The sequence below is a fragment of the Dermacentor silvarum genome, chromosome 5 (assembly GCF_013339745.2).
Source record: "Dermacentor silvarum isolate Dsil-2018 chromosome 5, BIME_Dsil_1.4, whole genome shotgun sequence".
NCBI classification, from domain to species: Eukaryota; Metazoa; Arthropoda; class Arachnida; order Ixodida; family Ixodidae; genus Dermacentor; species Dermacentor silvarum.
Genome location: NC_051158.1, coordinates 4119195 through 4132534, shown reverse-complemented (window position 1 = coordinate 4132534; position 13340 = coordinate 4119195). Strand labels below are relative to the sequence as shown.

Genomic DNA, 13340 nt, shown 5'->3' with positions numbered 1-13340 from the left:
GTCAGTCAGTCAGTCAGTCAGTCAGTCAGTCAGTCAGTCAGTCAGTCAGTCAGTCAGTCAGTCAGTCAGTCAGTCAGTCAGTCAGTCAGTCAGTCAGTCAGTCAGTCAGTCAGTCAGTCAGTCAGTCAGTCAGTCAGTCAGTCAGTCAGTCAGTCAGTCAGTCAGTCAGTCAGTCAGTCAGTCAGTCAGTCAGTCAGTCAGTCAGTCAGTCAGTCAGTCAGTCAGTCAGTCAGTCAGTCAGTCAGTCAGTCAGTCAGTCAGTCAGTCAGTCAGTCAGTCAGTCAGTCAGTCAGTCAGTCAGTCAGTCAGTCAGTCAGTCAGTCAGTCAGCAGTCAGTCAGTCAGTCAGTCAGTCAGTCAGTCAGTCAGTCAGTCAGTCAGTCAGTCAGTCGTCAGTCAGTCAGTCAGTCAGTCAGTCAGTCAGTCAGTCAGTCAGTCAGTCAGTCAGTCAGTCAGTCAGTCAGTCAGTCAGTCAGTCAGTCAGTCAGTCAGTCAGTCAGTCAGTCAGTCAGTCAGTCAGTCAGTCAGTCAGTCAGTCAGTCAGTCAGTCAGTCAGTCAGTCAGTCAGTCAGTCAGTCAGTCAGTCAGTCAGTCAGTCAGTCAGTCAGTCAGTCAGTCAGTCAGTCAGTCAGTCAGTCAGTCAGTCAGTCAGTCAGTCAGTCAGTCAGTCAGTCAGTCAGTCAGTCAGTCAGTCAGTCAGTCAGTCAGTCAGTCAGTCAGTCAGTCAGTCAGTCAGTCAGTCAGTCAGTCAGTCAGTCAGTCAGTCAGTCAGTCAGTCAGTCAGTCAGTCAGTCAGTCAGTCAGTCAGTCAGTCAGTCAGTCAGTCAGTCAGTCAGTCAGTCAGTCAGTCAGTCAGTCAGTCAGTCAGTCAGTCAGTCAGTCAGTCAGTCAGTCAGTCAGTCAGTCAGTCAGTCAGTCAGTCAGTCAGTCAGTCAGTCAGTCAGTCAGTCAGTCAGTCAGTCAGTCAGTCAGTCAGTCAGTCAGTCAGTCAGTCAGTCAGTCAGTCAGTCAGTCAGTCAGTCAGTCAGTCAGTCAGTCAGTCAGTCAGTCAGTCAGTCAGTCAGTCGGTCAGTCAGTCAGTCAGTCAGTCAGTCAGTCAGTCAGTCAGTCAGTCAGTCAGTCAGTCAGTCAGTCAGTCAGTCAGTCAGTCAGTCAGTCAGTCAGTCAGTCGTCAGTCAGTCAGTCAGTCAGTGTCAGTCAGTCAGTCAGTCGTCAGTGTCAGTCAGTCTGTCAGTCTCAGTCAGTCAGTCAGTCAGTCGTCAGTCGTCAGTGTCAGTCTGTCAGTGTCAGTCAGTCAGTCAGTCTGTAGTCAGTCAGTCAGTCTGTCAGTCAGTCAGTCAGTCTGTCAGTCTGTCAGTCTGTCAGTCTGTCTGTCTGTCTGTCTGTCTGTCTGTCTGTCTGTCTGTCTGTCTGTCTGTCTGTCTGTCTGTCTGTCTGTCTGTCTGTCTGTCTGTCTGTCTTTACCAGTTCAAAACCCCACAGAGTGAATAAATGGATGGTGCATTTCATTTCGGAAAGGATGCCACGGACCTTAACTTCAAAATAGGAATGGGAGCGGGCAGCTGCCCAGTGCTATGAGTTTTGTCCCATTGGTGCAGAGTAAAACTGGAATGCAGTGTAGATTTTCATAAACCAGTAATTTCAATGGGTCGCCATAACCATAATGCATAGTAAACGAACACAGGCCTCCATATCGGCCCGAAACAGCGCAATCCAGCTGCCATATATTTAGAGAAGCCACCAACTTGTGCTTGAATTTGTTATAGTTCTTTAGTTTCCAATTCGCTGCATCTTGTACCACTCGTTGAGATACCAGCTACAAACTGAATGCTAAACCATTTCGTGGCTTCGTTCTCTTTGTGTTCTGAAGTTGAATTTTAAGAAAATTATTTTTATTGATACAGCAATTATATGGACACTCCAGACGCATTTCTGCCATCGGCGTCACCGTCGCCGTGAGGATCCGTACAAAGTCCACGGGCGATAAAATAGTCGCCGCGCGCCATAGCTGTATGTGCGAGTGAAAGCTTGCGAGGGTGAGCCGGCGATCGCGGCTCAACCTCGAACGCGCAAGGGAGGGAAGCGCGAAGGAAGCGTACGTCTTCCAGTCGCGCGCGACGCTCCGAGTGGAGGGTAGGGAGGGGGGGAGGCCGCGTACTACGCCGCGCACTCGCGCCCGGGCGGCTGTATCTTGAAAGCCATCTGCAGCGGGGGCAGAGTCTTTCTTCCGAGCGGTGTGTTTTCGTGGCTTAGTTCGCGCTGATGCGAGTGGCCGGACGAAGGTCAATTCGCTGCCTGCCGCTGCCGCGCTTACTCACTGCAGCGTTTTGACCGCGGGTTTCCTCGGTCATCGAGTGAGGTGCGTTCATGTTTGCTTGTGCGCGCGTGGCACCAAGCTTGTTAATTTAGTATACTTATGTTTACAAGTTTACACGACCGATAAAACTACTATCCTTACTTCGTATAGCTGCCGATTAGTTTGCTATCGCAATTTATAGTTTGCTATCGCAAACGAGATTTTGTCCCTTAGGACAAAATAAAGTTTGTCTGTCTGTCTGTCTGTCTGTCTGTCTGTCTGTCTGTCTGTCTGTCTGTCTGTCTGTCGAATTCGGTTCCCCTGCAGGAATGATCAAATTTCCATCTCAGTGATCTCTTTTTTCTGCTCTATTCTCGATTCACTTCTGACGGATTGAGGCATCAGTCACCGGACACTTTCATGTAGAGGGAACAAGTGCTTGGCACCCGCATGAGGGGTATTAAAGGCCCTTGTATTCTGGTCGTTACAAAGTGTACCGTTACCCATTGGTGCGGTACTGCACTATTTATATGAGGCAATAGGAGGAGCTTCCTACACACGAGCTCTCCTTTGACAAGAGTCATTTGTAGATGTTTAAGGAAAGAGTAGAGAAGTTTGTTATAACGTGAACGTTTTATGCTTTACATAGATGACATACTTCGGCTGCAGAAGAAATTGTAAAAGAAATTAAACTTACATCCGTAAAATCTTTTTAAACAAAAAAATCCACACAGAGCCAAAATATGTGTAGCTATTACTTATTCTACTTGCCAGAGATATGTCACGCTTAATGGCAAAACTACAAGCTTGTGAAACGTAGAAAATCGAAAGTTATCGATCGACAAGGCTGTCACGTTATCCGGATCAAAATTGCATATCTCAGCGCATCCGCGCGTGTTAACTGGCTGATAACAGAAAATAAACAGCTCGAACTTTTGTCTGATGACAAATGCACATCCAAGAATAGATAAAGGAACGGTTATTGTGCGCAATCTACTGCATTGGAGGCGGCCTTTACCAAGCAACCTGTCCTCTTGAAGAAGCCACTGCTGTTTAGCTTGCTGCGTTCGTGATAGTTTTTTTTAAATTAAGCATTTATTCCAAAACTCATTCTTGAACGAAACGTACCCTTGTGGGCGGATGCACCACTTCTGTCGTTCAGGTACAATATAAATATTCACAGACAACTGCCAGCATTTAACTTTTAGCTGCCAGCCAACTTTTAACGGTGGCTGGCCTCAAAATAAGATTTGTCCATAAATATGAGTCTTCGCAATCTCCTGGCGAGGCTAAATTATATAATTATGCGAAGTAGAAGCCGTGTGCTCGCGAGAAGCTTTGCAACTTGGTGTTGTGTGAAGCCAACGCATTCGGTTTTCCGCAGTGCGGTTAACTACACGTTACCGCTCGCTGCATACGAGACGTCCCCATGTCCTGAAGGCATGCGGAAGGATATCACTCGCGGGCGTCAATATGCAGCCTGGCGGGCCTGGGAGGCTGCTCAGGAAGCACGGATGGAGTCCCCCTTCCTTCCGAAGGTGCATGCACAAAGGCCGGATTGCGTTTTCGTTTTTTCCTTACAGAATAAAGTTTCGCCTATACCTACTTATTTATTTACAGTAAAAGCTCGATGATACGATCACGGCTAATACGAATTTCCGGATGATACGAATTTTTTTTGTGGTCCCGGCCGAGCCCCATTACTTTGCAACGTGCTAGAGAAGGGTTGTTACGAATCGATTTTCAGCCTGCGTCGGTTGATACGAACAAACGCCGCCCCACCGACGGCCGCGAAAGAGAACAGCGCGCAGTCACGCGCTTTCTCTCCTTCTCTTTTGGTGCGGAGGCGCGGCGCCGGACAGCGCGGACTCCGCGACTGGGCGCGAAGAGTTTGAAGCGGTGGCGCTTCAAGAAATAAATGCCTTTTACGTACATGTGCCTGAGTGAGTTCACCTCTGACTGTTTAATTTAGCTACAGTCGAATCTCGTTAATTCGAACACGCTTATTTCGAACATACCGCGTACCGACAATGCTCTTAGCAGCGCGCCAAATAACGCGGCGGCGCCTCCGACACCGCCATAGAGCAAAAGCTCAGGAGAGACCCCTGAATGCCGCGCGCGAAGGAATGGGACAAAAAAAAAAAAAAAGAACCCGCGGCGGAAATTTCCTTCTCTCTCAAATCGCAAGGTCGACGTTTCTGCATCGCGCCGGAACAAGCGTGTACGTGCCGACTAGAATGTTCTAGACAACCGTATTCCAGCACACACTAGTGCCGACGTCTCAGCCACGCGGTTAAAATGGCAGTGAACACTTCTCTATTTTCTAGTCACATGTTGACCTTGCACGCTGCGGCAGCAGCGCAGAGGGAAGCAGCGGCGGAGGCACAGTCGGGCCAACGAAACTGCCACGCCCGCAAACGCTCGCTTCCCGATAACGGCAGAAAACGAAACTTCAGGGGGCGGCTAAAATAAGCTGGCGCCAGCACGGCGGCGGGCGCGCACGGAGATGTGCGCACGGAGTCGAAGGTGAGAGAGCTACGAGGGAGTTGAGAGGGAGGGCGGGGGGAGCCACCGAAGCGGCGGAGTTGACTCGGCCAAATCCGCTTCCCTGCCGCCCTCCTCCCTCACCTTCGACGGTCTCCGCGCGCACCCGTGTGCCGGCGCCGCCCGCTCGCTCCCTGAAGCTTCGTTTTCTGTCGTTATCGGGAAGCGACCGTTAGCCGGCGTGGGCAGTTTGTGGCCCGCGCTTGCTATGCGCTTGCGCGCCTAGCAAGCGCGAAGCATAGCAAGCGCGCCGCGATATTTCACGACTCGCACCGTTCGTGCATCGTGCTATGGGGCACGAATACTTCAAAAATACGTCCTTTTAATTCGAACAAATTTTCGGGCCCCTTCGAGTTCGAATTATCGAGATTCGACAGTAGTTTTAATTGTGTTTCGATGATACGAATTTCGGCTAATACGAATATTTTTCGTGACCCCGTGAGATTCGTATCATCGAGCTTTTACTGTATTTATTCATGTTACCCCACAGGCTCCAGTGGAGCATTGCGTAGGAGGGGGGGTGGGGTTTACCGAAGAAAAAGGCAATAAATAAGGCATAAAAAGAACTACATAGTAGGAAAAAAACAAGTAAATTTGTACATTGAAAGGGAAACAGGAACACTGATAATCATAAAAAAAGATATATTAATACAAAGTCCAGAGAACATACGAAGTTGCAGTTGTTCACGAAATTTGGCAGAATCTTTTATCGAAACAATATCATTTGGAAGGTTATTCCATAGTGCGATGGCGCGTGGCAATGCAGAATTATTGAATGACTGTGTGCGGCCAAAAATGCGCCTGAAGCTGAGCTCATTATGAAGTCGACTAGATGTGCGAGAAGGAATTTCAAGTGACAAACGGCTGGACCACGAGTATAGAAGTATTTATGAAAGAGGCATAGAAGGGCAACAGAGCGGCGGGAATCCAAGTCAGGAAGGGGAATATCATGTTTAATTTGGGTAATGCTCGATTGACGACTGTAATTAGAAGTTATAAAGCGGGCAGCACGATTTTGGATGGATTCCAATTTGTCTATTAGGTACTGTTGATGGGGAGACCAGATCGATGAAGCATATTCTAGTTGAGGGCGTGCCAATATTTGGTAGGCCTGTTGTCGAATGGTAGAGGGGGAAAGGTGCATATGACGACGTAAAAACCCTAAAGTTCTGTTAGCTTTAGCGCATATCTTCTCGATGTGCGTACACCAGGAAAGATTAGTACAGCAGTGAACACCAAGATATTTGTAAGTAGAGCCACGAGGAACTTCAGCCGAACAGATTTTGTATAGCGAGTACTGTAAAAAAAAAAAAAGAGGAACATCATATCACCAATAGGCAAAGCTCTTCGAAGAAAAAGCCGAGCAGTTATGGTTTCGTTACAACTTCGCGCAAAACGTACGTCATGCTAACTTTTTCACGCATTCGGCACGATGCGCAACATTGACCGGCTTTGTCCATAGCCATATGCTTGGATTAGGTGGGCACGAATTTTCTCGTTGCATCGAAAACAGAGGCCGTAATCGCGTTACTGAACATAGTGCAAATAAGTAGACGCGTCGTACACTACACTGCGTACAATGACTAACGCTTTTACTGATCACGTTACATTCGCCGTAATCAAGCGTAGAACGCCAATTTTCATATTTCGACTATGTTTTATTATAGGAAATATTGAAAATAAATGAGCCTGTTATGGTCATTGCACTGCTTCAGCAGCAGCAATGCCAGGCAATCGCAAATCGACATTGTCGTAAATGGCAAATGTCGATAGTAGCGACATCAACTCCGCTTCTATTGACTACAATGAAGACGTGAATGCTACGCAAAATCACAGATATCTCTATTACAACAGTGTCGAAAACAAAATGCTTCCGATGTCTCATGCTTGCTCTGTAGGTCTTAAAAAAAAAGCACTGATCAAAAATCTAGAAAAAGAGCATGGAGACGGCCTAAATAAAGTCGGGGTGATCACTCCGGCGACGGCTGCTCGGAAAAAATATTCTTCCCCTTTTTTTTCTTCATCTGTGGATCGTCATTGGGGCCGATCGACGAGTGCTGCTCTGAGAAGATGTCAAGCTCAGGTGGCACCTAGCAAAGAAAAAAAAAATAATATTGTGGCGTCAAACATCGTAATGGATTGCCAAAGTAAGCGCATAGCTTTCCTGCGTGGGCCTGCAACCTGCATCCATGTCACCTGGGGACCCACGGCAAACATTTAACTATGGGCGCACCAATCGACAAAGAGTAAGACACCGTATATTTGTTTAGTGCAAGACGAGAAAGTGCTGATGTATATGAAAGGCGACCTGGCGAGAACCATATATATATATATATATATATATATATATATATATATATATATATATATATATATATATATACCGTGTTCGCAATGACGTCATGCAGTGCATGTGCGTCTCGGGCGCGCGTTTTCCTTTTGTCGCTCCTCCCTTGTCTAGATGACGTCATCAGGAGCAGAGTGGTGGAATGGGACCCTCCATTCCATGCACAGTCTTTACCAGAGAGTGGAAATTCCCGTTAACGTGACTCCCTTTAACTCCTCGCAATGGAGAGATTTTGACCATTACCACTACCTGAACAGACCTGCATCGTCGCATTCCACCAATTCCAGTAAACGAAACGCTTTCTCTATAAACGTTTACTATAGTTGTGCATTGCGTGCCTCTTAACTGAACGCGTATTTCGGAAGTCTTAAATACTTTACAAATAATGTTACGCGCAATTTTGTCTCGCATGGAACATGTTCGGGACCGCTTATCTCTGCATAGCGTTGTTGCCTGCAATCACTGTCCCATGTACCCTCTTAAAGCGAAACTTTCTTTCCGAACCGTTCCAGACTTTCCTGACTGTGGCTCGTAGCTGCTGTCATGCCGAAAAGGCCCAACTTTGAAAAAAAAAGAATGAAAAAAAGTGAATTAGGTGCTAGCTGGTGGGATCGGGACAAGGTTAGACCCACAGCAGCCCGATGATCTAACCAGATCATCGGGCTGCTGATCAAAGGCCCAGATCGCACATACAATTCTATCGTGCCAACAGCCACTACCTCTTTGAGCTGATTGGCGCGTGTGTCAGTGAGGGAGAGCATTCGCGCATGCCCCACTTTCCTTCACGCCAGAGAGGCAGAACTGATCTACTCAAATTCATAGCATTTGAATAACCGCTTCATGGAATATTCGGTTCACAAGATTGTCATATGGGCGCAGGACCTGAATAGCTTTTTAGAAAAGAAGCCTTTCGTGAATTTTTGTTTCGGCAAAAGCCTATGTACTGGGATAAGGATCATCAGACCTCTCAAGAAGCATTGGGCGAAGAGTCGAAAGGTCGAGCGCATGCCTAGTCAATACAGCATCTATATGTAATAACCTTATTTTACAAACACATACACAAAGTGCTTACTAAAAACAATCACACGTGTCAGAGAACCAGATAAGTGTTATACTTAAACCATTATTACATCAGCCTTATTGTCTTGCTTACCAAATTTACAAAACTAGCATGTCAGCTGCGCGTGTTTCAAGTCACGAGTTTGTGATGTGTTTGCATAAATATATTCAGTTCTTGCGCTCAAAGTATCTCGAAGACATGTCAATTTTGGGTGACAGTCTGAATTGCGCTCCCTTTTCCGGATCCCCTCCCTCCTTACACATTTAGAGTCAGAGCAATGTCTCACTCTCCAAATTTCTTGAAAACCATAATTTAAGATACTGTGTTTGATAATACAGGCTAATGTTCATGAGTGAAATTACGTCTCGTCATGTTTATGCGTTTTTTTGCATACTATAGACTACAGCTGCCAACTTGCGACGGCTTAAGTTAGCTTCACTTAGGTAGATTCCGCTTTTGTGGCCGTGGACCAATGAATAACGATACCTTCTTACTGCTACTTCATTCCATTGTAAAGTGTTCATTTGCAGGTTATACTGATGATCTTGTTTATGGCTGGGCGGTGCATAGGCAGAGTGGGACCATGTGGCACGTACACGACCCTGGCATTAGTAGAGCACAGCCAGAACATGTTACGGGCCAATCACTGACAGGCCTCTGACTGACGGACCAACCACTGCCGAGAAAAAGCTGACGCTTCAGCATTAAGAAATCCATATCAGCCGCTATGATCCCATTTGGACAGAAGTTGAAGCGGCGGTTAAACGGAGCAAAGCAGCGTCGTCCTCCGTAATACCCAGGTAAACAGACATTAGGAGAAAGTGCCCATTCAGAAAAAAATGTAACCATTTTCTCTAGCGACTTTTACAGTCGGGAAAATACTAGAAAGAATCTGTCGTGCTGCATTGCAGTTTCGAAGCACTTCCTCACCTTCGGTGAGGCAGATTCCTTCGGCGGCGCTCGGATCGAACGCACAGAGTGCATGGACGCGTGCGAGGCACGGCGCTTCATCAGGTCCTGCCGGAGCTGCTGGACGGTGTGCTCGTCCAGATCGCCGGTCTCTTGTGCGGGACCTGCGTCGGCGGTATCGGGCATGGTCGAAGGCGGCAGCAGCTTGACCCTGGCGCAACCGGCTGCGACGTTGATTTCCGATGCGTGTTGCTCGGAGAAGATGTCGAGCTCGGTGGGAACCTGGGCGCAGACCGCAAAACGATATTATGGCTTTTTGATTTCTCAGCCAAAGTGTACGTGAGCGCGTATAATGCTACACGCATTTTTTACCTACATGAAGCATGTTCGTGGCCTCTTATCTCTGTAGCGTGTTGTTGCCTGTAATCCCTGTCACGTGTACCGTCTGTCACGTGTACCGTCGAAAAAAAAAAAAAACCGGTTCGGACGGTTCGAAAAAAAAAGCTAAGCTTTCTTTTCTGAACCGTCCCAGACTTTCCTGACTGCGGCTGGTAGCTGTTGTCATGCCAAAAAGGTCAAACTTAAAACAAAGAACAAAACAGAGAAGTGAATTAGGCCCATATCGTACATACATTTCTAACGTGCCAAGGCCCACTAGCTCTTCGAGTTGATTGGCCAGCGTGTCACATTGTGTAGTACGAGGGAGAGAGAGTATTCGCCCAGGCCCCAGTTTCCTTCACGAAAAAGAGGCAGCAATGAACTAAGCAAATTCATAGCATTTGATTAACCGCTTCATGAAAGCGTTGGTTCACAAGATTTTCATAGGTGGCCTGGACCTAAATAACTTTTTAGAAAAGAAGTCTTGTGAATTTTTGTTTCGGCGAAAACCTATTTGCTGCGAAAGAGATCATCAGTCCTCTGAAGAAGCATTGCGCGAACAGTCGAAAGGTAGAGCACATGCCTGGTCAATACAGTATGCACACATACTAACCTTATTTTACAAACACATATACAAGGTTCGTACTAACAATAATTACACGTGTCAGAGAACCCGATAAGTAATACATAAAACATTACATCAACATTATTGCATTGCTTACCAAATTTACAAAACTAGCATGTCAGATGCGCGTGTTTGAAGTCACGAGTATGTGATGTGATTGCATAAATTCATTCAGTTCTAGCGCTCAAAATATCTCGAAAACATGTCAATTTGGCGTGACAGCCTGAATTGAGCTCGCTTTTCCGAAACGCCTCCCTCCTTACACCCAAAAAATGCGATGAGTCAGAGCAATGTCTCACTCTCCAAGTTTCTTAAAAACCATAATTTAAAACATTGTCTTTGATAATCGAGACCAATCTTCATAAGTGAAATTACGCCTCTTCATGTTTATGCAGGTTTTTCTTCATGTTAAGATTAAGCCATACCTGGGGCTAATTTCTGATGTCATGGTGCACCCATGTTTTACATACTATGACTACAGCTGCCAACTTGTGACGGCTAAACTTAGCTTCACTTAGATAGATGCCGCTTTAGTGGCCGCGGACCAATGAATAACTTTCCATTTCGATTCACCATTCCATGTCGATTCTTACTGCTACTTCATTATATTGTAATATATTCATTTGCAGGTTATGCTGAACTTCTTGTTTATGGCTGGACGGCGCATTCGCAGAGCGAGCCCATGTCACGTACTCCTCCCGTCACAGGTGTTCCTGGCACCGGCGGAGCACAGCCATAACATGTTACGGGCCAACCACTGCCGACAAGAAGCTGACGCTTCGCCACTGAGGAATCTGTATCGGCCGCTACGATCCCGTTTGGACAGAAGTTGAAGCGGTGGTTAAACGGAGCAAAGGGCGTCGTCCTCCGTAACATCCAAGCAAACCGCCATTATATAGGAGAAAGTCCGCATACAGACAAAAAAACACCATTTCGCTCTAGTGTCTTCTTCGATCGGGAAAGCACTAGAAGGAAGCTCCCGTGCTGAATTGCAGTTTCGAAGAACTTTCTCACCTTCGGTGAGGCAGATTCCTTCGCCGGTGCTCGAATCGAACGCACAGAGTGCATGGATGCGTGCGAGGCACGGCGCTTCATCAGGTCCTGCCGGAGCTGCTGGACGGTGTGCTCGTCCAAATCACCGTTCTCTGGTGCGGGACCTGCGTCGGCGGTATCGGGGATGATCGATATCGGCATCATCTCGACCCTGACGCAACCGGATGGGACGTTGCTTTCCGACGAGCGTTGCTCGGAGAAGATGTCGTGCTCGGCCGGAACCTGTGTGCAAAGGGACAAATGTTTAGTGCTTTTTGATTTCTCAGCAAAACTATAGGCGAGCGCAGAAATTGATGCTGGTGAGCATTTAGTCCCAAAGTCCCAAAAGCCGTACATCTAGTCACAAAGAGATGGGTGTGGAAGTAGTACGGGGCTGGCAATGGCACGGGTCAATGCGACGAGCATGGTCACAACTTTCCATGCTCGTTCCCGGCCGCCTGGAAACCGTCAGTTAAAGTATGGGCACCATAAACTGGCGGTGCAAAGGGTGTCGGTCCGTTGAGCTCTTAGTCGTGGATGTCTCGCTTTGTTACGATGGATACATGAGGAGTTCTCGTGAAACACGGTTGCAAGAATTCCGCCGTGCTACTTGGAAGCAAGAACTCGAAACTCAGGCCTTTTAAGGTTTATCAGGTGGCCATGCGGTCACGGCTGATCGATGCGGGTGCGTTCAGGAATCGAGAAGGGTCGGTGGAAGCATTTTGACACATTAGTACGTTTTTGAGCATCCATAGGTGCTATTCAAAACAGCGAAGTCAAGACGCACTTTCGGCGCGTGTAATCACTTCCGGAGCCTAAACAGCGGAAAAACACGGCCATTGCTTTTCCGCTACCCCACGGGAGCCACAGACTAGGCGTACCATCTGGGCGCCATGTACTGTTATTCCCTCTGAAACCTCCTTATTTTAGCCTCGTCATTGGTTTGTCATTCATTTGTGTGCGTCAATGAATGTTTAAACCATTTCGAAGTGCATGCTGCCATGGACGAAGAACAGCCTATACTGCCCAAAGCCAGGCCAGTCCAAGCCACTGACCATTGCGAAGGCTGCGTGTTGGTGGTGGCTAGTGATTCATCTCGGGATATCGAAAACCAGTTATGCGAAAACCCCCGAGATAACACAGAGACATTCACACCAACGTGAGATTGCGGGAAGCGAAAGCCGAGAACAGCATTGCGTTCCTGCAAAGTGGGAGAACGGCACTGGAAGTGCGACGTATTTCGTCTAAAAGGGCAAGCTGGGCGTTTTCATGTGGAGCCATAATCTTTCGTTTTTAACCTACCCTATCGAAAAAAAAAAAAAACCCCCACAACATGTAACCCTGTAACCTCCATGTTCGTTCCATTTGACTATGACGGGGATCCCTTAAAAAATCCGTATGTTCTTGATTACCATATGGGAAATTTAAATGGGGAGGTTGCGAAGCAAAAATGTTTGTTCTTGATTTGTAATAGCGGAAGTCAGCGGGAGCCCTAGCCATGAACCAGTTCAGTAGGAAAAAAAAAACACTTTTTGCGAGCAGACTTATAAATTTCTGATAGTAATAGAGTGGGAAGATATGTGCACAGCAGTTAGCATGGTGTGGTGGATTTGAATATTGGGAAAATGGAAGAAAGCTTGACTTGCCGGCTGGAGGGCAATGTGTAGAATAAATTAAATTGTTAGGTTTAACGTTCCAAATCTACTCCAGAAGTTTGTCAGGACAGCAATAGTGTAGAGCACTGCAATAATTTAGACCACCTGAAGATATTTTTTAACGGGCTACCAATGTATGGTACATGAGCGCCTTTGCATTCTGCTTTCGCAAGAATGAGACCATCGTAGTTGGGAATCAAACCTGCCTTCGCCTGCTCTTCAAACCAGCGCCGTAAGTTAAAGAGCCACCGCGCCAGGATGGCCATGTCTGACTGTGAGCCCTTGCACTTGGCTCATTGCTTTTCTGAAGATTATGAGCTATGATAACGGATACAGCAATTATCGTCTTTTTCTGATTGGGGTCACTGATAGGGGATGCTATTCCATTATCGCCAGCGCAATTATTTGCCAAAAGGACAAACGGATCGCCCTGAAACTTTCGATTACGCATACCGCGCCAGCTGAACGACTCTTGTATCATATATATATATATAT

General features: G+C 47.0%; 1 protein-coding gene across 1 annotated transcript in view; it reads right to left on the bottom strand.

Moving 5' to 3' along the window:
* Positions 1-6809: 6809 nt before the first annotated feature.
* Positions 6810-13340, bottom strand: part of LOC125945390 (uncharacterized) — an 18732-nt gene continuing 12201 nt past the window's right edge. The window contains exons 7-9 of the mRNA XM_049667137.1: positions 11173-11433; positions 9177-9437; positions 6810-6929 (exon numbers count right to left, since the gene is read on the bottom strand). Coding sequence (XP_049523094.1) covers positions 6810-6929; positions 9177-9437; positions 11173-11433 — 642 coding nt within the window. The remainder of the gene's footprint in view (positions 6930-9176; positions 9438-11172; positions 11434-13340) is intronic.